This window comes from Mchenga conophoros, linkage group LG17, assembly GCF_057382185.1.
Source record: "Mchenga conophoros isolate Kocher_MC1m ecotype Shallow Benthic linkage group LG17, M_conophoros_male_GT1.1, whole genome shotgun sequence".
NCBI lineage: Eukaryota > Metazoa > Chordata > Actinopteri > Cichliformes > Cichlidae > Mchenga > Mchenga conophoros.
This window is the reverse complement of record NC_140542.1, coordinates 16,864,147-16,888,799: the sequence shown is the minus strand read 5'-3', so window position 1 is coordinate 16,888,799 and position 24,653 is coordinate 16,864,147. Positions and strand designations below refer to the sequence as shown.

Here is a 24,653-nt window from a genome sequence, read left to right as displayed (position 1 = left end):
TATCTAGTTGGAAAAATGGGCTCCTGCACTTTACTGATGTACAATAGTAGTAAGAAAGAAAGAAAGAAACAAACAAACAAAACACAGGTTTGTGATCTAAATAGATTTTTATAGAGCCACAATATATGATATACGCACTGCATGTATAGTGCAAGACTGTTAATGATGGTGCATGACAGTGTTACCACAGACAGGTGCAAGCAGTCACCTGTCTGAGCACAGACTGCACGCACGTCCAACTCTGTTGGTGAGCAATTGCTCAAAGATATAATATATACGACTAAAAGCAGGTTGTATATGACAAGCCTGGTTTGATGCAGATGTAGAGGATTGTATGAAAACATCGTCCTAAAATAAAAAAAATATATAATGGAATGAGTTTGATTTAGAGTGTTTATAAAATGAAGGGGAGGAGCAGGAACAATCCCGGGACAGGTTTGTCTGCTTGCAATAAGAAAAATGTAAGAAATGTTTACAGTAAATTCATAAATCAATCAATTCAGCATCAGAATAAAGATTACACCACCATGGATGGAGGATGTTCCTATGAACAGCTTTGCACATCACTGTCTACACATTGGTTTACCTCCATAAGGTGTTGTGTTACTGGTGTTACTTCATACTTCATGATGTGCAGGTTGGGGGATCAGATGTCCCTCTATAAGGGGGACTGCACAGCATTTTTATGCTTTCCCCCCTCTCCCACATCTTGAACCAATGTCCCACATTTTACAGGCTCTGCAGGACATCCACCTTTCTAAACACTGGATAGAGTTATTTTTCAGTTTCACATAAGAGAAAAAATGGTGTGAAGCGACACAGTATATTTGTGTGATATTTGGCTAAAGATTCATAAATTGTCAGCTAGTGCTCCAAAAAGACCTATGGATACATCCTTACTCAAACCTATAGACTGTTACCAGACAGAACCGCAGCTGAAATAACAAGGGGGAGTGAAAACTTCCCTTTATTCTTATTGTGTTTACCTAGCAAGAGTTGAAAAGTCCGACATGCGGCTTATTGTGATCTAGTCACCCTGTGTGCATGTCTGGTATGGCTACTCAGCAGCCATACATTACAGGGAATGAAAAAATCTTTTCAATTTGTTATTGTTGCAATTGCATTCTCTTAATAAAACCCAGTATCTACAGTGCAGACTCTGCTACTGAAAGTTTTTGAGATACCTACAAAAAATGTCCAGTTCACCAGCAGTTTAATGCTCTAAAGATTTATTTCAGTCCTTCATGTTGGAGTCTCAGATGTTAACACATGGCAGCACTGCACTTTAAAGATGTTACGTGGACTCTGCTGACTCCATTGCTTCTTCTGGCACATTTGCAAGTGGCAGGACGTCACGAGGAAATTGTCGGGTCTGCTTATGAACCTCTGCGCACAGCGTCTACAAATCGGGGCTGTAAGAAGTCACATCATCTTTACACAAAACTGCAAGCTGTCATCTGTGAGGCGCGAGCGGTGTTTGTTTTTACCATAGTTCATGGTAGAGAATGGCTGCTCTGCTGAGTTTTGCTCTCTGTAGCCGTTTGAATGGCAAACTATACTGATTAGCGGCAGCATAGGCACACTTAAAATTTCTTCTGAAATTTTCGCTTTCTAGTAGGGCTGCCACGATTAGTCGACTAGTCACGATTACGTCGACTATCAGAATCGTCGACGACTGATTTAATAGTCGACGCGTCGTTTGAAGCTTTGTAAGATCACAAAGGACGCAGGAATAAGTAGTAGAATTTAAGAGTGTAATAACGGACTGAAACAGAAGATGGCAGCACTGCATGTACAAGGATGCCAGCTGCCGTTAAACCCCGAAGAAGAAGAAGTAGCTCTGTCCCAGAATTCATAGCGCAGCCCAGCTCAGTTTCCAACAATGGCGGCAGCTAGTTAGTTTTAATATTACTCTTATTATTCTTTCTGGGTCACAAAATAAACGTTTAACATATTTTCAGGCGAGAATGTAACTGTGTAAACCTCAAATATCTGCTCAGTTTATCAAGACACCACATATTTTCAAAAGTGCGCCGACGTTTTCAGAGACATCTGTTACCCACCAGCTTGATAGCTAGCTGGGGTAAGGTTCACTAGATCCGTGTAGAACAGCGAACACCCGGCACATCGTTTTCAAACCCCCGCGGTCTTTTGCTACTCAGGTTAAACATGATATATAAGTCACTTAGATAACCTAAAAAATGTTATTGTTTGGCTTTTTTCAGTGTTTTATTTGATCCGGAGTAATTCGGTTTGGCTGAGATTAAAGTTATAGATTTTACATATCTGAATAAACGTCAAACAGAAAACTGATTAAACAGAAGTTTGAGATGGTCGAGAATTTACTCCAATGTCCTGTTAAATTTTAGGGAGCAAAGAGCAGACGACTTAATTTATTAAACCACTGAGACAATTTTCAAATTTATTAAAAGTCTAATCTATCATCTTGTCTTTATTTTTAGTTAGCACATACTTTAAACACTTCAAGCAGTAAACTAATTATAGTTATATAAGAGCAGATGAATGCTGGTGCAATAAGCTGTACGTTTTACGTCCAATGGATGATGATCTGATTAGTCGACTAATCGCAAAAATAATTGATGACTAGTCGACTATGAAAATAATCGTTTGTGGCAGCCCTACTACAGACAATAATCAAGTTTACATGAAAAACTATATTTTTCTATCTCCAAAGTTGATTCTGTTCATCTGGACGTAGCGTTTTGTGGGAGAAACGTTTCGTCACTCATCCAAGTGACTTCTTCAGTCTCAGCTGACTGCAGGGTTCTCCAAATCTTATAAACAGTACATTTGTATAATGACTGAAACCAGCCCCCTGAAGGAACAATGGGCTGGGAGGTCAGTTCCTTAATCATAATTACGAAAATTGTCATGACCGTTGATCAACAACCACTGACCAAAACCCATTGATCAAAGACCACAGATCAATGGCCATGAGTACCATTCACAGAGAGTTGGGGAATGGCTGAAATCACAGCATTGTAAGATGGCGAAAGATGTACCCTTAGGCCCCCTCCTCGATTCAGAGATGGTCTTTCCCTTTTCACGTAAATGGCCTCCTTGACTCCGCGCTCAAACCAGCGTTCCTCTCTGTCCAGGATGTGTACATCCTCATCATTGAAAGAGTGTCCACTGGCCTGTAGGTGTAAATAGACCGCAGAGTCCTGGCGAGACGAGGTAGCTCTTCTGTGTTGTGCCGTCCGCTCCGCCAGAGGTTGTTTGGTTTCCCCGATGTATAAATCCTGGCAATCCTCCTGGCACTTAACAGCGTACACTATGTTACTCTGTTTGTGTCGGGGGACCCGATCCTTGGGGTGGACCAATTTTTGGCGCAGCGTGTTTTGGGGTTTAAAAGCCACAGAGACCTGGGCCCTATTTCAGGAAACCGGTTTAGAAAACTCAGAGTGAAAAACGATACTCAGGGTTGAGTAACCCCGAACTGTCCAACTCGGAATATTCGGTTTCAGAAAGGCTGATAACAATTAGTTCAATCAACGCGGAGTTGCTTTAACACCAAGTTAAGCGCGCGCACGAGAATACGTAAAGCCCTGATTAGTGGAGCACAGATTAAGCGAGTCACCATGGAGACGGAGGGAAAGAAGGCGCGGTCAATGTATCTTACAGCGCTTGAGGCCGAAATTCTGATGGCAGCATATGCCGATAACATGCAAATTTTGCGGGAAAAAAGTATTACAGCCTCAGCTGTAAAAGAAAGGGAGCATGCATGGCAAAACATAGCCGACAGAGTCAATGCGTGAGTGTTAATTTAAACATTGATGTGACCCAACAGGCCCCAAACGTTCCTGGCAGCAAGTAAAAATGAAATATAAAAATATAGTCCAAACAGGTAAGGTGTAATTGTATTATGAGCCATAGTGCTTGGTCTGTTTGTCCCATGTAAATCAATTGCAGTTAGAGGCTACATTAATTTTCTTTCTGTAAGCACTTATTGAAATTATCTGAGCACATTACAAGTACATATTTGCTTACTCTGTATGCTCAAATGTGACCTGTTATAGCCAACAGAAAAAAAGCGGAGGCCCGAAAAACAGGTGGGGGTTAGCTTCACAGAGTGTGTCGTCATAGTGACTCACTCAGGATTAATCTAAACTCGCTTTGTGAAACCAAAAAGCCAGAGTTTTCGTTAAATCAGGGTATACTTACTCAGAGTTTGCACTAAACCGGCTTCCTGAAATAGGGCCCAGACCTCCAAAGATCTGGCTGACAAAGTCTACTTTCTGCCGATTACAGCAGAGTACGTCACTCAGGTATGGATTCACTCTGTTGCAACTCTGTGACTGATGAAAGAAGAGAAACTGTGGACACAGTGAAATTTGTAGGTCAACTGTTTTTTGTTTGTTTGTTTTTTCGGATCAGTCAGTATTGACCCCAGATTGTGTTTGTCTAAAAGACTGAGGGGTCTCACATAATCACAGCCCACCACAGAACACAGAGCAGTTCTGCACAGGTGTGTTTGTAGCTTTGGTGACTGTTGAAGGTAGTTCAGTCTTCTTTTGTGTCTGTATTGTAGGATTTGGGGCAGTGGGTTCTAGGACAACCTTTATTTTTATTTCTTTACTGTGGATAAGATACACTTTTACGTGGTCCATCACTTTGTTTGGTTGAACACTTGAATGCAGCACTAGCAAAGCAAAGGCAAAACATGAGCTTTGTGTTACAGCCCTTAAATCCGCGGCTCCATTGGAAGTCATCATGTAAGATAAAGGTTGGTGCTGGTGGACTAAAGAGAGCTCGTTGCTCCACTCTGGTTTTTATATAGATGCAATATAGTGACAACAGCCAGTAATTAATTAGTAAGAGAGGAAAAATAAGAGTGCAGATTAATAATGATAATGAAAAGAAACAAGTTTGAGGACAAATATTCCCTCAGATTTTTACCTTCTTTGCCCAGGTTTATTTAATGTAGTTTGTTATTATTTTTATTTTTAAATTTCAGTGTTCATAATACGTTTCTGTAAAAATGTGCTGGCTCAAAGATATAAAAATCCCCGCTCAGCTTTCTACCTGCATCCATCATACGGCAGTATAGAGTGGAAACGAAGAGGCTAATAAAAAAAGTAAAAGATGACTTAAGCTGCTTTTAGTTCAGTTGCAGACTTCCAAATGTCTTGGACGGGATGAAATTCCCAGTGTGAAATCCACAGAGCTGTTTGTCTCATTTTCATGTGTTGTGAGTGCTTCGTGTCATTACATCTTGTTGTTACAGGTGATAAAAAATGAGCGCCCGGACGGCGTCCTGCTGACTTTTGGAGGTCAGACTGCTCTGAACTGCGGTGTAGAGATGACCAAGCTGGGCGTTCTGGAGAAATATAAAGTGCAGGTTCTGGGAACTCCTGTTTCCTCCATTGAGATGACCGAAGACAGGAAAATCTTTGTGGAGAAAATGGAAGAGATCAATGAGCATGTAGCTCCCAGTGAAGCAGCTCTGTCGGTGGAACAGGTGAGGAGACGTGTTCGCTTATAAATTAATAGCTTCTGGATTGTTTTTTGCCCCAGTGAAGTCTAAATTTATCTGATTAACTCTGCTGTAGGCGGTGGCGGCTGCTGAGCGTCTTGGCTACCCCGTCTTGGTTCGTTCAGCGTTCGCTCTCGGAGGCCTCTGCTCCGGTTTTGCCAACAACAGAGAGGAGCTGACCTCTCTGGTAACGGCAGCATTCGCTCACACCTCTCAGGTGCTGGTGGACAAATCCCTGAAAGGCTGGAAGGAGATTGAGTACGAGGTGGTCCGGGACGCCTATGACAACTGTGTGACTGTGAGTAAAAGGAGACCAGAGAACAAACAGCTTATACTCACTAAAAAAAAACTGAGGGCGATTTAAAGTGGCTGTTGTTTCCTTTTGTTTAGGTGTGTAATATGGAGAACATCGACCCACTGGGTATCCACACTGGGGAATCCATTGTAGTGGCTCCCAGTCAGACGCTTAATAACCGCGAGTACAACATGCTGAGAAACACGGCCATTAAAGTCATCAGACATCTCGGCATCGTGGGAGAGTGTAACATCCAGTACGCTCTTAACCCCGAATCTGAACAGGTAAGCATATATGTGAAGACCTGGGTGATGAAAAGCACAAATAGGACTGTGTTCACCTATAAAGTGGATCTGTTTTTCATTTCCTTATTTTAAAGCCAGTGACATGCTGTAATGAATAGTACAGAAAGTGTAGGTATATTGAAATAAGCATGGGTGGTAACATGACTTTTACAGTTTATATGGCTATAGGATGTACAGAGTGTGCGGCTGGATCTGCAGATAATGTAACAGCCAGGTATGTCAACGGCTTACATTTACTGTTTTGGCTCCAAAACAAGGTTGTAAAAAGTCTTTGCTATGTAAATTCTAGTTCAATAAGTTTTAAAAGAAAATTGTTTTAGGTATCAATGTGACCAAGTTCATTTCATACAAACCAGGAATAGATTTGTATGAATAGGCTTTATGTATCAGAACAGGCCTTTAAACAGGTCTTGTGTGCATGGGGAGCTGGTATTCCTGCTCCTGGTCTAATTCCCGTAATGTGTGTGATTGAATTGTATCTTCTATGCATAATGTGTTGCAGTACTACATCATTGAGGTGAATGCCCGCCTGTCACGGAGCTCTGCTCTGGCCAGTAAAGCGACTGGTTATCCTTTGGCCTACGTAGCAGCTAAACTTGGTCTGGGGATCCCGCTGCCACAGCTCAAGTACGTCTCTCAGCTTAAGAACGGCGGATAATGATCTAACAGGGGCATCGCTGCTTTTAAAGAATGATGGCATCCAACAAAGACGTTCCAGTATTCTGCTAAACTGAACATTTTTTAAAAGTGGGGTTTAAAGTATTCAAGCTTAAAATCAATTTTTCTATATTAAACGACCAAAAAACAATTGTGATGCATAGATGCCTGTAAAGTAAGGCAGCACAGACTCGCTGCCTTCACTGCATGTGGACCTGTTGTGCTTACCCTGAATAGTCACCCCCACAGTGTCACACCGACCCAGGAAACATGTAGCTAGTCAATCATTACACTTAAAGACATCTGATCATTGAAATTCAATCATTTTTTTTAGTATAAACGTTTTCACAATTTTTCATCAGCAAAGAAATTTGGAAATGTTGGTGACAAGATGATATTCATCACCTGCACAGCTGGCAGTTTGGTTAATTTGAAGTTATTGTTTTGACAAAACTGCTTTGAGCAGTTGCAGCATAAGCATTGTAGTTTTTTTTTTTTTTGGCATAAATGTCTTAACTGTAAAGCGCCTTTAAATTAAGTGATTCACCCATGAAAAATATTTGCACTGCGTCTGTATTTTTGTCCAGAAACTCAGTGACAAACTCGACGACGGCAAACTTTGAGCCGAGTTTGGATTACTGTGTGGTGAAGGTGCCTCGCTGGGATCTCAGCAAGTTCCTCAGGGTTTCCACCAAGATAGGCAGCTCCATGAAGAGTGTTGGTAAGAGGCAAAAGCGAGCTTGGAACAAAAATATGTTGTAACAAATTGTAAATAGGTAGTAGATTTAGTACTGTTAGTATTCCAGAACATTTTAAAAATACTTAGTTTGGTCTCAGTAAAGCTAACAATAAATTCAGATGGTCATTTTTTGCACCTACTATGTTTTTTTTTCTTTCTTTTTTAATTCTTATTTATTTATTTTTTCTGCACTGCTATCACAGCAGATTTCTCCATGAGGGCATTAAAGTTTTACTCTACTGCTTTATTTCACAGTTTGATTATAAAGTTAACCTTTACCAGTGCGGGCAGAGAAGCCAGTAAGTCAGGTGCTTATTATGGATATTGTGCTCAGTGCTAGAACCTTTTCTTCAACAGCGGAGGTGATGGCTATTGGTCGTAGCTTTGAGGAAGCCTTCCAGAAAGCTCTGAGGATGGTGGATGAGAACTGTGTTGGCTTTGACCACACCATCAAGCCTGTCTCTGAAAAGGTAACCTCCCATAGCTGAAGTCCAGGTTAAATGGTTGTACTGGTTAAAAAATGCCTTGCTGCTGCACGACCTGTTCACTGCAGTGTCAGCAAATACTTTATCTCAGGTTGAAAGATTTTTAACCATTTTCAGCCAACCATGCAATGATATGATGATTCATATTTGGTCAGAACACAACATTGGTGCTTTTGCTATGCAATGCCATCGGCTTTTAAGGATGAGTGATGGTGCAGCACATTAAAGCATGTTGATCTGTTTTACTACACCTCTATTAGGATGGTGACCCTATAAATGATTGTGATAAGGACATTTTAAAAGGTCAAAACTGTATTGTTCTGTCTTAACGGGACCAGTAGATGGTGCCAGATCTCCCCTGAGCTATCTACTACTGTAATGCTTCCTGCTTCTGGGTTTTTTGAAGAATGTTTCATTGCATGCTGTTAATCATGTTCTGCTACTATGTGTGTGGCTGATTTATTTTTATTTATTTATTTATTTTGAGAAAATAAGCCCAAATGTCTGAGCTGATGCTCATGGCTGGCAAATAACTAGCAGCACTTTACTTCACAGTTAGTATGTTGTGCTCCCTCTGCTTACCAGGAGTTGCAGACTCCTACAGATAAGCGTATCTTTGTGCTGGCGGCAGCATTCAAAGCTGGCTACACTGTGGAAAAGCTGTATGACCAAAATCGACCGCTGGTTCCTGCACAAGATGAAGAACATCGCCGACCACGAGCTGCTGCTGGAGACCTACAATCAGGTAAGGCCGATAAGACGTAACATGAAAAAAACTAAGAGCTGTTCGAAATGGATTAAGATGCTGGATTAATTTCCTTCCGTCCAGGATGAGAGCTCCATGCCTCCAGAGGTGATGCTTAAGGCCAAGCAGCTGGGCTTCTCAGACAAGCAGATAGCACTGGCTGTACAGAGGTGGGTAGGAAAGGAAATAATCACTGTCTTATTTTAACTTAATGGTAACTTTCTCTGTGATTAGGGTATTATCAGCATGAAATGTTATTTTAGATAAAGTGCTTTTAAAGAATCCAAACTAAGGTTTGTCCTCTATCACTAAATCCACGTTTCCCTCTAACAGCACAGAGCTGGCCGTCAGAAAGCTGCGTCACGATTGGTCCATCCTGCCAGTGGTGAAGCAGATTGACACAGTGGCGGCTGAATGACCGCTGTGTTTTTTCTCTCAGGATGACCAGCTCAAAGTGATCGAGTGCAACGTCCGAGTTTCTCGCTCGTTCCCCTTTGTGTCCAAGACACTGGGAGTGGACTTGGTGGCTCTGGCTACCCAGTACATTATCGGGGAGGACGTGGAGCCAGTGGGCCTGATGAAAGGGAAAGGGATTGTGGGAGTCAAGGTAAGTAGTGTGAAAGCAATCATAAATATTTCCCTTCATGTTAAATCACTTTTGTCTTCTCATCTGACTGAGCATCACGGATTGCTTTCAACCAAATGTCCTCCAGGTCCCTCAGTTTTCTTTCTCTCGGCTGGCCGGAGCTGATGTGGTGCTCGGGGTGGAGATGACCAGCACTGGAGAAGTAGCTTGTTTTGGGGAGAACCAGTACGAGGCTTACCTCAAAGCCATGCTCTCCACAGGCTTCAAGATCCCCAAGAAGAACATCCTGCTCTCCATCGGCAGCTATAAGGTACTTAAAGGTTTCGACTGACAAAAACACAACAGATAGGGATCCAGATGTGAACAGTGAGTTCAGCTCACAAGTGATGCAGCTGGAAGTACGAATGATGCATTTTAGTGGCACATTAAAGTCTAGTCACAACTGTGGGTTATGTTTGGCAGATGTTTTTGTGGCTGATCAGTCACATGGGAATAAACAACAGATTTTATGCATCTGCTACTTTTCTAACGAGAAAAGCAACAAACCTTGATTATTTGTTTTTGCAGCAGCTGTTGATGATTCCACCAACAGCTGATAACTGTAAATATTATCACCATGAGACCAGATGTAGTTAAACTCGATCAAAACCATCTCAGCAACACAAATGGAATAAAAATCATCGAACCACATTTTTTTCTGCGGCGTTGAAATATTATGATCTGTTTGCCTGAATATAGAAAATATAAAAACTAGATTAAGGGGTGACCGTGGTTCAGGGAAGTCTAAAGATATGAATGCTGGGTTAAAAAAACAGCAAATGGAACTGTATGAAAAGGCCATCGATGTCAGATAAGATGAGCTGAAACTGAAACTGTCTGTCTACCACAATAGATTTAAGAAGTTTAAAAGTGATCTGATTTTAAGGAGCATCTGCAGAGTGTTCCGGTTGTGTGAAGTATAGTAAACGAAATAGATTTTTCCAGCTTTCAGCACTGATGTTATGATTTTATGGTTTATCCAAACTATTTGCATTGACTTGTGTTTGCAGAACAAGAGTGAGCTGCTGCCCACCGTGCAGGCCCTGGAGTCTTTGGGATATGACCTGTATGCCAGCATGGGCACGGCTGACTTCTACACAGAGCATGGAGTCAAGGTCATTCTTTTAACACAGGCTTCGTTTTTTGGAGTAACAAACTTTATTTAAATCAAAATCGACTTATTTTGCAGTGGCACATCTGTGAGTGACTCATGAATATGGTCGTGTTTATGTGTATTTGTTTTTAAATGCTTTAATCCTGGTAACCTTTACATCTTTATCATTCCTCTTGAATTGCACATTAAACCAAAGATTCCAGATGAGCAGCACTTATACATGGATACAATGTAACTGTAAAAAATGTTTTATTTTGCTAGAGCTTTTGAAAAACAGCAGAAATTTATTTCGAAATGTCATTGCTCATAGTTGTGGCGTTCACTTAAGTACTTTAATAACACTCTATTTTAAGTATTAATCTATGACAGGATGAAATCAGGATAGAAACTTTAAGACTCTTTAAGATATTGTCTTTAAGTTTGTTTTGTCTCCTTGTACAGGTGACTGCAATCGATTGGCCGTTTGAGGAGTACGATAGCGATGAATGTGCCACCAAAGAGAAGCAGCGCAGCATCATGAACTACCTGGAGGAGAACCACTTCGACCTTGTCATTAACCTCTCCATGAGGAACAGCGGAGGTCGAAGGCTCTCCTCCTTTGTCACCAAAGGCTACAGGACCAGGCGTATGGCTATCGACTACTCTGTCCCGCTCATCATCGATATCAAGTGCACCAAGCTCTTTGTTCAGGTACGCGATCTGTTTTTTGGGGGAGGAATTGTTTGTTTTTTGTTTTGTTAGGATGTTTTGTGTGATGTGGTTCTATGGGAACATGATTAATAAAGGGTGACTCGTTTGCAGGCTCTTCGTCAGATTGGAAGGACTCCACCAGTGAAAACTCATATTGACAGCATGGCATCCCAGACACTCGTCCGTCTGCCCGGTGAGTGGTCGTAAACAGCAACAACAACACTAATGTCATCTTAGATGTTTGTTTCTGAAACAGGAATTCTTGAGTCTTTAAAGCAAAGTTGTTCAAAAACTGAGGTTCTTTAAACAGTAAATACTTCATCCTACTAAAAGCTTTACTAATTACTTGCACTAATAGTTCAGCTTTTCATTTTAATTCTTTTTCACATAGTACTGTTTTTTTCAGTTTTTTTCTAAATATTTGAATTCAAGCTATGCAGACAAACTAGTACAAAGATACCGGGTGAAGTATTTTGGTTTTTGATTGAATCACAGGTCTCCGGACCGTGCTCTCTCGGGCTCCGTGCTTATGTGTTTAAAAATCTCTTAAACCATATTAAAATTGTTTAGTTAAACTTGTGCTTTTGTAACGTTCAGTATGGCCGGAAATACAGGCTGCATGCCATGGGGCAAAACTTTATTTCGATTTATATGCATTTGTAGATTTAGAATAAAACTCATACTCAGAAAAAAACTCTCGCGATCCCCGCAGCCCCCTTAACCTAATCCTTAGAAACATAAGCAGGGAAAACTCCTTAAAAAATCCTCCGCGATTTCCCCAAAAACCCTAGAATAACTTGTTAGCTACCCTCTATTCCCAAAAGCCTTATAATCCAAAACAGGGGGAAAACTCCTTAGTCTTTTTTCTTCAAAAACTTCCCTCTTACTAGCAACCTCTAAAATTCAACGCACAGTCTAAGTTCTACCTCGCTCTTAATCGCCGACCCTTCCAGAGCAGAGCACAATTTTTTCCTCCTTGTTCGTTCCCCACTCTGCTCCCAAATGCGCTGCTTACATCGTTTGAAAATTTTCCGCCAGAGACCAACTCCCCCTCACTTCGCCCCCTGCCAATCACATAACAAATCGCACAGCTCCCTTCGCACCCCGGTTAGCCAATCGGCTCCAGGTCTGATTTTATGATCTCCCGCTGAGGTTAAGACTGCCGTCGAGCTCCCAGAAGACCTCTGACTTCAGACATATCAACAACTGGCGCCGCTCAGACTGCTTGCGAGCTCGCAACAGCCACGAAACCAGGGATCAACAACAACTGCCTTCGCGTGCCCTATGTGCATATCACTCGGTAAGTGTTAATCTTCCCCCTCTAACTACATTTTCGCATTTTCCTTTTTACCATTCTCTCAAAAGCTTTTTCATCTTCAAAAGCCATGCAAAATAGCTTCTGTAACACTTGGAATACACTTTTTAAAAATATAAATAAGCTCGCCTCTAACACTCAGAGCTAAAAAGTGCGTTTGTACACTAAACTTTAGCAGCGATCATGTCCTCATCAGGTACCTCATTTTTCTCACTCTTGTTCATATAATGTTTATATTTTACTGTTTTTCCCCGTTTGTAAATACTCGTTGTTATTTCTTTTCAGACTCTGAGATAAGCGAGCTCAACTCCTCTCTTTTTGGTTCTCTCGATCGAGTTGGTAGGTTTGGTTTGGTTCATTCTTGTTCTCCCTCTTAACAGCTAATTGTACAAGAAAAACAAAACATTTACCCTCTTTTTCATTTTTATCAAACTTTCTAGATATCTCAGACTTGGACAGCTTTATTTTTTCGAGTTCGCCGAATTCTTCTCCACCAGTGCTTGAGCGATCCACAGGCAAGAACATCCGTCTCTCCACACACGACAGACAGCATCTGCTCTCTATGCTAGATCGCCCCGCTTCATCCGGCCCCAGTTCCATCCCCGCCGGAGCTTGTTCTCTCCCGCGACCCTCTGGGAAAAACTTGCGCCTGTCCGCCGGGGCCAGGCAAGACTCGCTCTCCGATCTCACTCCGGATGCTCCAGCCAATCGGAGCCCCAGAAACGCTTCTTCTTCTCCGCCATCAGACACACGAAATGCACCGCGCCTGCCTTTGAGACCCAATCACGGTCAGTCTCTCTAGGGTCTCGCTTTTTCTCATTTTATAAAAACTATCCCTTTTCTATTTAACTTTACTAACTGTTTGTATCTTACCCTCAAATTCTCAGGGCATCTCAGAAGAAGGAATAGCAGGACCGGTAGGATCGCAAGGACAACGAGGACAACGAGGACAAGGCGAACACGCACACGAAGGCAGCTCGCTTCAATCGCTCTTCGCGCGGTATCTCTGTTCGCTGAATTAGTTCAGCTCATCTTATAAAAAGTTTGTGTTTTTTTTTCATTTTGTTTTTTCAAACAAACTGTCTTTTGTGGTTTTTTGTTCTTTTAATATATTCCTGTTAAACAATAATAATAAAAAATGGATAACCAGGAACAAGATATTACAGACCCATTTCTTGCTTTAGAAACAGCGTTAGCTAGGTTAAATGAAAATACACAGCTCAGGAGGGTGAAGCTGGAGCTGCCCGCACCAGGTACTTCTGCACCAAACAATCCATTTTCTATAAATTATCAAAAAGTCTGCTCTTCTCAAGTAAATCAATCTCCAGTTGGTTTTAAACTTGTGTTGGAGAGTGACAAAAGTTCCTCTATGCACAAACAATTCCAGAAACCTCACCTCCAATTGCCCTTTTAGTGCAAATGTGACAAACAAATCCAAGCCAAATGTCAGATTTTACACTTTTACTCTTGAGGATATTGCTGAACACTCAATCTATGATCTACTTCATCTGTTGGTCAGGAGAAAAAGCAATTTAGTTCTATAAATTTGGAAATAGAAACATCTTCCAACATTTCTTAATTGTTCTATTTAATGGCAAAATGTAAGAAAATTGTTTGAGATGTTCACAATCAAGAGGCCAAAGGGAATCAAAGAATCAGCGTACACCCAAGCTGGTACTAACGTGGCTCTATCCATACATGAAGATCCTCTGAGGGTCCACCTGAAGTCCACAAGATGAGTGAGCTACCACTAAGAAAGGGAAAAAAACAAAAACAACTACACAAAAATAGACACATTAGTCAGAGTTAGTCGGTGCCCTGACAAACAAACTAACTGGTGTCTATGTAGGTTCTCACTCAGCCTGGGCTCTGTACCACTAAGCAAGCTTAACATATCCAGGGTTTCTTTCCCTTATCTGGATTTACTTACCCTATAACCTAACTTCAGCCGGGATAAGTGCTCACATTAAGGTTGTTCGAACCTAAGTTAACCCCTACACATGCAATGTAAGCTCAAACTGGGTAAATACCTCAAAAACACTGGTACAGTCAGTTGCAATCAGCCAGCTCTTTTATTGTGATCATGTGACCAACAGCCAGCTCCCCTACTGTAGGTAGAGGGCGTTGTGACCAGCCAGGTCTGACCCAGCTCAACTTCGGTCCAGCCAGGCTGCAGTGCGAACATCAAACATACGTGTTCACAACAAAGTCAAACACCGGTCCAGATGTGCCAGCTGACTGTGCTTTTCGAATCTTCTTTCAAACAATGTAAGCCAACAACAACAAAAGTGTGGCTGTGAGCGGCGGCCACATTCCCTCCTACAACAGCAACCGGTGGGCTATCCTGACTGGTCCTTCGTTCTCCATGTCTCTGTCCATCTGTCCCACAGTCAGTCCGCCCTGTCTGTCGCCTGTCTGTCCCGCAGCACTCGGGTTTATTTTTCTTTGTTTCTGTCACAAACTGATCTTCCAGCATAATATTTCAGACTTGCTTTGCTGCTTATTTGGAGTCCTTCAATGGTTAGCTCATCTCTTACCTTTAGTTTTTGATTCCCTTCTCCTTTTTGTTTGGACTACAATGTGGCTGCAGATGTAAAATTGATGATATAAGGCGCCCTCTGGTGGGAAACTAAAAGTATTGCATGACTCTGTGTGGAGAACTTTAGTTTTAGAGACAAAATTCCTCATCTTCTAAATTAACCTTGCATTTGTGCTAATGTTACTTAAAGGCACAGCCGTAAATTTAGATAAAGGTCCTTAATGCATCTACCCCTGTCTTCACAGTCTTTTCCAGGTTCCTGTGTGGTTGCTTTCCTCCTGCGTCACACTATATAAACCTCTATAACAGCAGCTGTAGCTGAAGGAGGAAGGGCTTTCCTTTCTTCCAGAGCCCACACAACTTTAATAGTAGTCTGTTCGCTTTCCTGCCTGCTGACAAGATAATGGGCCTTTTTTTGAACACTGGAGGCTTTTGTTAAACTTATGTTTTAACAGCTATCTGCTGCCACATGTGCTGCTGCTGTGCAGCAGGGCTATTTTAATCTGCATCCTTGTGTCTGAATAGGCTGAACTGTGAGATTTGACAGTTTTATGATTCTGAGTGTTTACTTGGCTTAATTTAAGTTTTTTTTAATCACCACAGCATGTAATTTACTCAGTACTCTGAGTTCTTTATTGCTTCCAACAACTGCAGAAATGGCATTTAATACAGGGGTGTTGACTTCAAAGAGCAATTTTATTTGCCTCTGACCTGTCAGCAGGTGAGGTGAAAAGACTCTACAGCAGCATTTCTACAGTCATGCTGGAAAAACAATCGCTCACTACACTGGTATCACTTTTCTGTTTGCATCACACAAGTTAAAGGACACTTAAAACAAAATCTGAACAACTGCAGGCCTTACTTACCTCAGTTAAGATTCAAAACCCTGAAGAAGAATCTCCAGCCATCAGTTTGTGTCCTGAAGCACTTTGGACCTGGAGCAGGACAGTGATTGAATGGCTCAAAAAAAAACTAAGTGAAGGCTTTGGAGTGGCCGGGTCAAAGCTTAAACGCAAATCTCATTGATGTGCTTTGATCTTAAACAGGCTGTTTGTGCTGGAAAACCCTCCAGTGTGGCTGAATTAAAACAATTCTGGGCCCAAATTCCTCCACAGCAATGTGAAACACACGTAGTCAGTAATTGCAAAAGTTTGATTGCATTTGCTACGAAGGGTGGCACAAGCAGTTATTAGGGTTAAGGGCTTATAACGTCTTTGCTCCTTAATAAATGAAAAACTGCGTTTTGTATTCTTCCCTTATCTTTGTCTTATATTGATATTTGTTCCAATATCAGAAATATGTAAGTGTGATAAATATGCAAAAAACTATGGAATTAATAAGGGGCAAACACTTTTTCACAGCACTGTATAAACCTCTTGATTGAGGGCTGTAGTCTTGCAGTAGCAGAAGAAACACAAGTTTGATTTGTATTTTGTTATCTAATAAAACGCACGAATGAAAAAGAGGATTGTGTTTTGGCTCGTCTAATAAACGTGAATGGAAATGAACGAAGAAAACAAAACAGAAAAGTTGGTTAGGGAAAAAAATTTAACCAGTTGAAATTTGTAGAAAATCCCAAGTTTCTATTTCTTTAAATTAAAACAATAAATTCAATAAGTGAAAGACGTTAACTTTGTCCCCCGGTGGGTTTTAAGCAATTTGTGGTGGAACAAAAGTGACCGAGGTCAGTGGGTAATTTCGTCACGCACACGCTCTTTAGTCTGTGGATGCAGGTCCAATAAGTCGACTTCCTGGATAACTCCCACAGCGCTTCCACTTCTTCCAGCTGCTGTCGTCCTGACCTGACTCTGGTCATCACTTTTTCCCTTAAAACACCCACATAACCCACACCGTGTGTTCCTGTCAGCTCTGCTCATTTCTTTCAGATGTAAAGCAGCAAGTTTGAGTACTAATGTCAAACCTTGTACTGGTTGTAGAAGCTGAGTACTCTCTCTCTCTTTTTATAGTTGTACTTATAAGTCTCAGTGCATTTAAGAAGGTTCATTAATCAAGCAATATTTCTGTATGACCTTTCAAGCCTGGAGCTACTACTGCAGCCGAGTACTGTTTAATGAAATGTAGAAAGACTAATAATTTCAGAGCACGCTCAGTAGAGTGTCTCTTCCTAATTGAGTCTCCCATGATGGGAATTTATATCAAACATTATTTCTGATGTTTTTTTCCCTATCCTCCTCCCACTCTTTGCCTGTGGATATGTGATTATGTGTCTTCATGAGTGTATTCTCCTTTATTTTGTACTCTCTATGGCAGTGTTGTTGCATGAATTCATGTGCCCGTTTGTGACACGTCATCAGATGTGAACCAGCGCCACACAGTGTGTTCAGTCATCACCGCTCACCTTTGTTTCCTGATGGCGTTCTAATGCGTTTACACCTTTTTTTCCCCCTCCGATCTTTTACAGGTAAAGAGGACGAGTTTCCCAAGAAGCCTCTAGGGCAGCTTCCTCCTGAGATAGCCGCAGCAAACCACGTGGCCAACAGTCAAAGCCACGCGGAGCCAGCCGAGCCCCCCAGGGAGCCAAGTCCTCTACCGGACCCCCAGCGGGACGGACGGCCCCCGAGCCGAGCCCACCGGGAATCGCTGGAGAAACGGATCCGTCACCACAAGGGGGACAAAAGGGAAACCCACTCGAGGGGGTCAGGTGAAATCTCAAATGAGACACAAAAGCAATCCACCTACACCACACCAGAGAGGGGGGAGACACCGCTGTCAGCCCCCACCCCAACACCACAGATGACCGCTGTGGATGGAGGAAAGGCTCACGCCATTGCCAACCACAACTCCAACGCAGCCTCTAGCTCCCGCAGAGACATGCCTGGGCCCCAGTGGGTCAAACCCTCCGAGACGAAGCTAGAAGCTTTGCGGGAAATTCAGATGAGCCGAGGGCCATCGCCGGCTCATTCCAGCCCAGATGACACCGCTCAGCCTCACCGCCGGCCACGCTCCAAGGGCTACGCCCCCGGCACCGACCGAGGCTCCAATGCCTCCCAGTATGATAATGTACCAGGGCTGCCGGAGCAGGACTTCGAGATCCTGGAGCTTGAGAAGCCTCCGTCCAGATTGAGGCCCTTTCGGTATAATTTCTTCTTCTCAGTTAATTAAACAGATACATTTAAGGGCTCATTTAATATGTTTAATATAATTATCACATAGTATGACTACAACCCCTGGGCCGCTGACTGGGCCAAAGAGATGCGTGGATTAGCTGTGATAAGCGCTCCTCCCTTGAACAACTGGCTCCTCTTTCACACCCGTCGTAACGGCAATGAAGCCAGTTCTCTTCTACAGACCCTCAGCAGAGTCTCAGGCCCACTGGGAATCGCCATGGGAAAACCTGTCATGTGAGTTGAGCATTTTTAAGTATTTCTGCAACACTTTTTTTTTTATCACAATGGACTGTCATGTATGTAAAGTGAAATTTTTGACTGTAACACTTGTAGGTTTTTTTTTTCTTGTCTTGTCTTTTAATTCACAAACGTTATCGTGCATCCTTGTTTTTCTATAGGATACAGTATGAAGATCATCAGGAGTCTCTCCTCACAGCCCTACGGCACAGTGTCGGACCCCAGATAGAGATGGTTGGTGATGTGTGACGTGCACACACTTGTACATTTACTTTTCAGTTTTCAGGTCTAAAATGTTTTTTTATGAACCACATTTGCATTTAAATGCTCAAATTGTAGCCATTTTTTTATAACTGACAGAAACTGCAGGTCAGTGTATTGTAGTTATGTCACAATGCATTTTTGTCATCAGGGATCTTAATTTTGACGTTTCCCAAAGCGGTACCAGACCTCAGGGTGTTTCTGTTTGTTAGGTGGTGGTAGTCCTCCCCAACAACAGGAAGGATAAGTATGACAGCGTTAAGAAGTTCCTTTGTGTGGACTGCCCCACTCCCAGCCAGTGTGTGGTGGCCCGTACCCTCAGCCGACCTCAGGCACTCATGACTATAGCTACAAAGATTGCGCTGCAGATGGCTTGCAAGATGGGAGGGGAACTCTGGAGTGTGGAAATCCCTGTAAGTCCCACACAAACTAAATACTTCAGATGTCAGAGATTAAAGTTTAAGGTGTTTTGGAAAGCAAAGAGTAGTAACTTTTGAATTGATTAAACTTTCTGGTGCTTTAGATGAGAATGTATTTTTTTTTTCTCCTTTCATCCAAAACTGGTTTGATTGGGTTCACAATGCCTCTGACTGTCCTTGGGATGACTTCTTAAAAATAGATCCCCAGTTTGATCTCTGGAGGTGCAGAAATCATCTATGGTTCTGTAGCTGTCCAACATTAAGAAAAAGAAAGAAAATCTGCTAAGTCATACATCCGGAGCTACCTGCTGTGGCAACCCCTTGTGATATTGTCATGTTTGTGCAGCTCAAACAGCTGATGATCGTGGGCATCGACTGCTACCATGACACCGCTGCTGGGAAAAGGTCTATTGGTGCTCTAGTGGCCAGTCTCAACCAAAGCATGTGCAGGTTGGTTTCTGTAACTGAGGTGGGAATTCACACTGGGAGCAGTGCAATGCTCTCGGTTACGTTCAACATGTGCAAACAAGGCCTCACTTGGCGTTTTGTGTGTGTGTGTGTGTGTGTGTGTGTGTGTGTGTGTGTGTGTGTGTGTGTGTGTGTGTGTGTGTGTGTGTGTGTGTGTGGTTTCCCAGCCTTTAAATGCAATAGTACAGTTAATGATTCAAATGTTTTTCAAGGTGGCTCTCAAAGTGTGTGCTGCAACACAAAGGTCAGGAGATCATGGATGAGCTGAAGAAGACTTTGAGTGGCAAGTTTCTTTTGTCATTTCAAAAACTTTTACTTTTAAATACACAGAGGATCTCAGAAACTGTCTTAACACTTTGTTTTCCAGCTGCCCTGAAAGAGTATTTGAGGTTCAATGGCTGTCTGCCTTCACGCATCATCGTTTACCGAGACGGAGTGGGGGATGGGCAGTTGCACAGTGTGGTGAACTATGAGGTTCAGCAGATCATGGACTCCATCAAGTCAGTGGGGCAAGACTACAAGTGAGTCTTTACATCTCCAACGGTTATGGTGTTTTTTAAATCTCTGAAAACCGTTGCCCTCAGAGGCAGTTAAATTTGCACTGTGGGGTTTTAGCTGTTAACGGTCTTTTGATATTTACATAGGAGCAGTTGTATTGTGACAGTACTGTTGCACGTTTGTTTTCTAGGTATGACTTCTATATTGTGAGCCAGGCTGTTCGCAGTGAGAGTGTCTCACCAACCCACTACAATGTCGTGTATGACACCAGTGGACTCAAGCCAGATCACATGCAGCGGCTCACCTACAAGCTCTGCCACATGTACTACAACTGGCAGGTAGGCTGGCATCAGAGTGACCTTTTTGAGTAGAAATCTTTCTACACTGAAAATGTTGTCTTCATCTAAACTGGTCATAATCAGGCGTCTTTCTCCTCAGTGTTTTTAAGGAGTTTTCATTAAATGATGACGTTTTTGAATGATCGACTCTAATTTAAAAATTTACAAAGCAATACAATTTAATTTTAATGGAGGGAGAATATCAGTCAAAAATCAATGAGTGATATAATTATTTGATCCCCTACAACCCAGCCAGAATTCTGACTCAAATTGGCAAATTACAATCAATGAGTTCAAGAGTGTCTAATTATAAAGCACACCTGTCTACAGAATCAATTTCTTCAATTAATTATATTTTTCAGTAATTGAAAAAGAGCTGTCAAAGGACAAACAGGGAATGGGATGTAAGAAGGTGACAATTACTGGTGCAATTATCTGGAAATATAAAATGACCATCAGTTGCCCTCGGTTTGGAGCTCCACATACGATCTTTGCTCATGGGGTGCACAAGAAAGGTGGTCATCAGCACAAAACTACATGCCAGGAGCGTGTTAGAGATCTGAAGGCAGCTGGGACTACGGACACCAGGAAGGCACATGGCACACCCATCTTAAGTTCGCCAGTGAACAACTAAATGATTTAGAGAAGGCTTTGAAAGTGCTGCGGTCAGATGAAACCAAAATTGAGCTCTTTGGCATCAGCTCAACCCGCTGTATTTGTAGGACAAGAAATGCAGAGTATTGCCAAAGAACATGATCTCTGCAGTCAAACATGAAGGTGGAAACTTTGTACTTTGGAGGTGTTTTTCCGATAAGAGCACAGAAGACTAAAGGTGGGTCCGAATTAGGGCTGCCACAAACAATTATTTTGATAGTCGACTAGTCACCGATTATTTTTGCGATTAGTTGACTAATCAGATCATGCATCCATTGGACGTAAAACGTACCGCTTATTGCACCAGCAGCATCTGCTCTTATATAACTATCATTAGGCTTCCTCTTCTTCAAGGTTTAACGGCAGCTGGCATCCTTGTACATGCAGTGCTGCCATCTTCTGCTTCAGTCCGTTATTACACCCTTAAATACTACTACTTATTCCTGCGTCTTTTGGGATCTTACAAAGCTTCAAACGACACATCAACTATTAAATTAGTCGTCGACGATTTTGATAGTCGACTAATCGTGGCAGCCCTAGTCCGAATCAGTCTTCCAGCATGATGATGACCTAAAACATACCGGCCAAAGAAGTAGTACATTAGGGTCATTGAGTGGTCTATTCAGTTTCCAGACCTCAATTGTATAGAAAACCTGTGGAGGGAGCTTAAGCTTTGAGTTCCCAAGTGGCAACTGAGAAACCTAAAGGACTTAGTTTCTGTAAAAAGGACCGGGCCAAAATCACTCCAGAGATGTGTGCAAACCTGGTGACAGACTATACGGCTGTACTGGCCAAGAGTTCCTTCACAAAGTACCCACTTGTGTTTTACTTGTGTATCAAATACTTTTTTTCACTCAGTGACATGTGAATCCATTCATAACTCTGATATAATGTTTTTTTTTCTGTATTTGTTAAAATAAAACTGCCATTAAAAATTAGACTTCATTTCTGTGTAAGTGAGCAAACGTATAAATTCAGCAGGGATCAAATAATTTTCCCCGACTGTGTAAATGTCACTGACTTTGGCATTGTGTTGGTCATGCCTGATTGTTTTTCTTTGTGCTTTAGGGGATCATCAGAGTGCCTGCTCCCTGCCAGTACGCCCACAAGTTGGCTTTCCTTGTGGGTCAGAGCATCCACAAAGAGCCCAATATGAAACTGGATGACCAGCTTTTCTACCTTTTAACCCTTGTATGGTGTTCGGGTCTGTGAGACCCGTTTTCAGTTTTTTTTTGAAAAGAAAAATTAAACAATTTATTTTTTCAACCTGAAATTCATTGGCTTTGGCTTATTTTCTGTGAAGAACATAAACTAATTTTCAATGACCTCATACTGTACCTCCCCCCACACATTTACATTACATACAAGGTGTTCGGGTCCACTGGACCCAGGTCTAATAAAAGTGTTGAAAGTGTAGGTCCTGTGTTCCCACACTCTGTCTTCCTCCTTTCTGGTGCTGCTGATAGTGTTTTCTTCCCCTCCTGCTCCCGCACAAAGTTGCAACATTGTTGTCTGCTCTTACATTCCCACACATTTTACCCTCTTTCTTGAGGGATCCAAATTTTATTTTCTCATACCCTGTCCCACCTGCAAATTAGGGGCATAATACTATAAATAAGACTTTGCCAGTGTGGTTCTTTATCACAACTGATCAAGATGGCAAAAGATTATCTGCTGCGAGGGCCATCCAATTGATTTTGGAAGAGAGAGGGGCTTCGGATGATGATGTTGACAAAGAGGTTTCAGAATATTTCACATTTCTGAAAATTCAGAGTCTGACAGTGACTTTGAAGAAGAGGATGAGGTTGAGCACCATTTAGTAACAAAACGAAGACGAGTACCCCATCTGCTGCCAGCTCCAGGACCAGAACAAGCCCACCAGACGGCAAGTGAAGAAATATGGATGTCAATAACTGGTGAAATTGAATGGTCTTCTTGCCCAAGAAATGAGCCACCCTGCAGAGCTGCTACTGGCCAGGGCCAACGGCTGACAGTTACTCATGTGCAGGACATCAAGTCTTCATTTGAGCTTTTCATCCCAGATTCCATCCAGAAAATTATTCTGGATTGCAGTAATCTAGAAGGAAGGTGTGTTTTTGGAGAGAGGTGGAAGGAGATGGACCAAATTCCTCCAAGAACCCCAAAGGCCTACTTTGGGGTTCTTATCCTTGCAGGAGTTTTCAGGTCCAAAGGGGAATCCACAGAATCCCTGTGGGATGCAGAAACCGGCAAGAACCTTTCCGTGCATCAATGTCTCTGGAAAACTTCCACAAAATTTCCAGGATTATCCGTTTTGATAACCGAGACGACAGACCAGCTCGACGGCAGAGAGACAAGCTACCTGCCATCAGGACAGTGTGGGATAAGTGTGTGCACCACCTCCCCTGTCACCATTGATGAGCAGCTGATCCCATTTAGTTGTGAAACATATTGCTTCACGTGTAAATGTGTTGTGTCTTTCCACTCACTCCACTTGATTATAACTGATTTATTTTTTTATAACATTTTATAAAAAACAAAAAAACAAAAAACGAGAAGCACATTAATTCATAAATGTGATCTAACAAAGGGAAAGGGAAAAAATTAACCGTCTTTGCTGTTCATATGGCTTGTAATTGGGATGAAGTAAACATCTGTTGAGTAATTTAACATAAAATTGTTTGATAGTGTTAATTTGGAAAGCCAAAACTCTAGCGGGTCCACCAGACCCATGAACACTGGCTGAGTAACAAAAATATGAACACCACACAAGGGTTAAATCTGTTGGACCCATAAACAATATTCAAAAATTGTCTTTCCATTAAATGCAAATTCTTTTTTTTCAACTGCTTGAACTATGTTATTTTAAAATTGACAGTAGAGCAGAAGTCACTGCATCATTTCATCATCAACACGAACCTGAAAAAAGCTGTCTGATATATAGATAAAATAATAACAAACAAACAAACATACAGATATCACTAAACAAAACACCTTATCTTGGTTTTCTAGGTGTTGCTGATGGTGACATAGGAAACTTCAGGATCCACCTAAACAATGAAGAGAAAAACATGCTGACTCCTCAGTAATATCCATCCACTTATCCTTTTCAGTGTCGCGGGGGGTGCTGGAGCCTATCCCAGCTATCATAAGGCGAGAGGCGGGGTACACCCTGGCCAGGTCGCCAGTCTGTCGCAGGGCCAACACACAGAGACAGACAACCATTCACGCTCACATTCACTCCTGCATTCACACCTATGGGCAATTTAGATTTTTCAATTGACCTATATCTTTACAAGTGCTTGTATGAATGGGTGAATGAGGCATGTTGTTTACAGTGCTTTGACTACTCTGGGAGAGTAGAAAATTGCTATATAATAATCAGTCCATTTACCAATAAAAACACTGCAAAACACACAAAACAAAATAGAAATAAGAAAAATGGTAACAGACATAGGAAAAAAAAAACGTAAATAGGAAAAACGAAAACAGAAATAGGAAAAAACAGATTTCCAAAAGCAAAGGGGAGTGTTTCTGGGGAGACAATAACCCGACGGACCAGTTGCAGGAACCCAAAACATGCTAGGTGTGTTTTATCATGACTCATATAATACTGATGATGGATTTTTAGGCTAATAGTTAGGCTAACACATATACCACTCATC

At 42.0% G+C, this 24,653-nt stretch overlaps 2 protein-coding genes and 1 pseudogene across 3 annotated transcripts; all 3 read left to right on the top strand.

Annotated features, from left to right (window-relative positions):
- The first annotated feature begins 1,269 nt into the window (after positions 1–1,269).
- On the top strand, positions 1,270–18,129 carry LOC146555266 (multifunctional protein CAD-like; annotated as a pseudogene). Its single transcript, XR_014889322.1, has 17 exons — positions 1,270–1,370; positions 4,220–4,289; positions 5,249–5,482; positions 5,574–5,795; positions 5,888–6,076; positions 6,600–6,724; positions 7,342–7,475; positions 7,851–7,963; positions 8,564–8,723; positions 8,808–8,893; positions 9,057–9,108; positions 9,163–9,330; positions 9,437–9,619; positions 10,359–10,463; positions 10,904–11,152; positions 11,264–11,345; positions 17,429–18,129. The product of XR_014889322.1 is annotated as a multifunctional protein CAD-like (transcript).
- LOC146555267 (uncharacterized) lies at positions 11,846–13,627 on the top strand. Its single transcript, XM_085252473.1, has 4 exons — positions 11,846–12,452; positions 12,753–12,806; positions 12,908–13,255; positions 13,355–13,627. The coding sequence occupies exons 1-4, from the start codon at positions 12,437–12,439 to the stop codon at positions 13,504–13,506; spliced, it is 570 nt and encodes a 189-aa protein (XP_085108599.1). The 5' UTR covers positions 11,846–12,436; the 3' UTR covers positions 13,507–13,627.
- Positions 18,130–18,219: 90 nt separating the features above from the next.
- Positions 18,220–22,236, top strand: LOC146555265 (piwi-like protein 1). Its single transcript, XM_085252835.1, has 8 exons — positions 18,220–18,368; positions 18,533–18,605; positions 18,845–19,045; positions 19,398–19,501; positions 19,732–19,802; positions 19,887–20,040; positions 20,208–20,355; positions 22,078–22,236. Exons 1-8 carry the CDS (start codon positions 18,220–18,222, stop codon positions 22,219–22,221), a joined length of 1,044 nt encoding a protein of 347 aa, XP_085108961.1. The 3' UTR covers positions 22,222–22,236.
- Positions 22,237–24,653: the final 2,417 nt, after the last annotated feature.

Excerpts from the sequence above, each read along its gene's own strand:
- LOC146555267 (XM_085252473.1), top strand. Across the intron at positions 12,807-12,907 it reads TGGTTCTCTCGATCGAGTTG|ATATCTCAGACTTGGACAGC; the intron begins GTAGGTTTGGTT and ends CAAACTTTCTAG. Across the intron at positions 13,256-13,354 it reads GCCTTTGAGACCCAATCACG|GGCATCTCAGAAGAAGGAAT; the intron begins GTCAGTCTCTCT and ends TCAAATTCTCAG.
- LOC146555265 (XM_085252835.1), top strand. The coding sequence starts at position 18,220 with ATGCGTGGATTAGCTGTGATAAGCGCTCCTCCCTTGAACAACTGGCTC. Across the intron at positions 19,502-19,731 it reads CTCAACCAAAGCATGTGCAG|GTGGCTCTCAAAGTGTGTGC; the intron begins GTTGGTTTCTGT and ends ATGTTTTTCAAG. Across the intron at positions 19,803-19,886 it reads GCTGAAGAAGACTTTGAGTG|CTGCCCTGAAAGAGTATTTG; the intron begins GCAAGTTTCTTT and ends TTTGTTTTCCAG.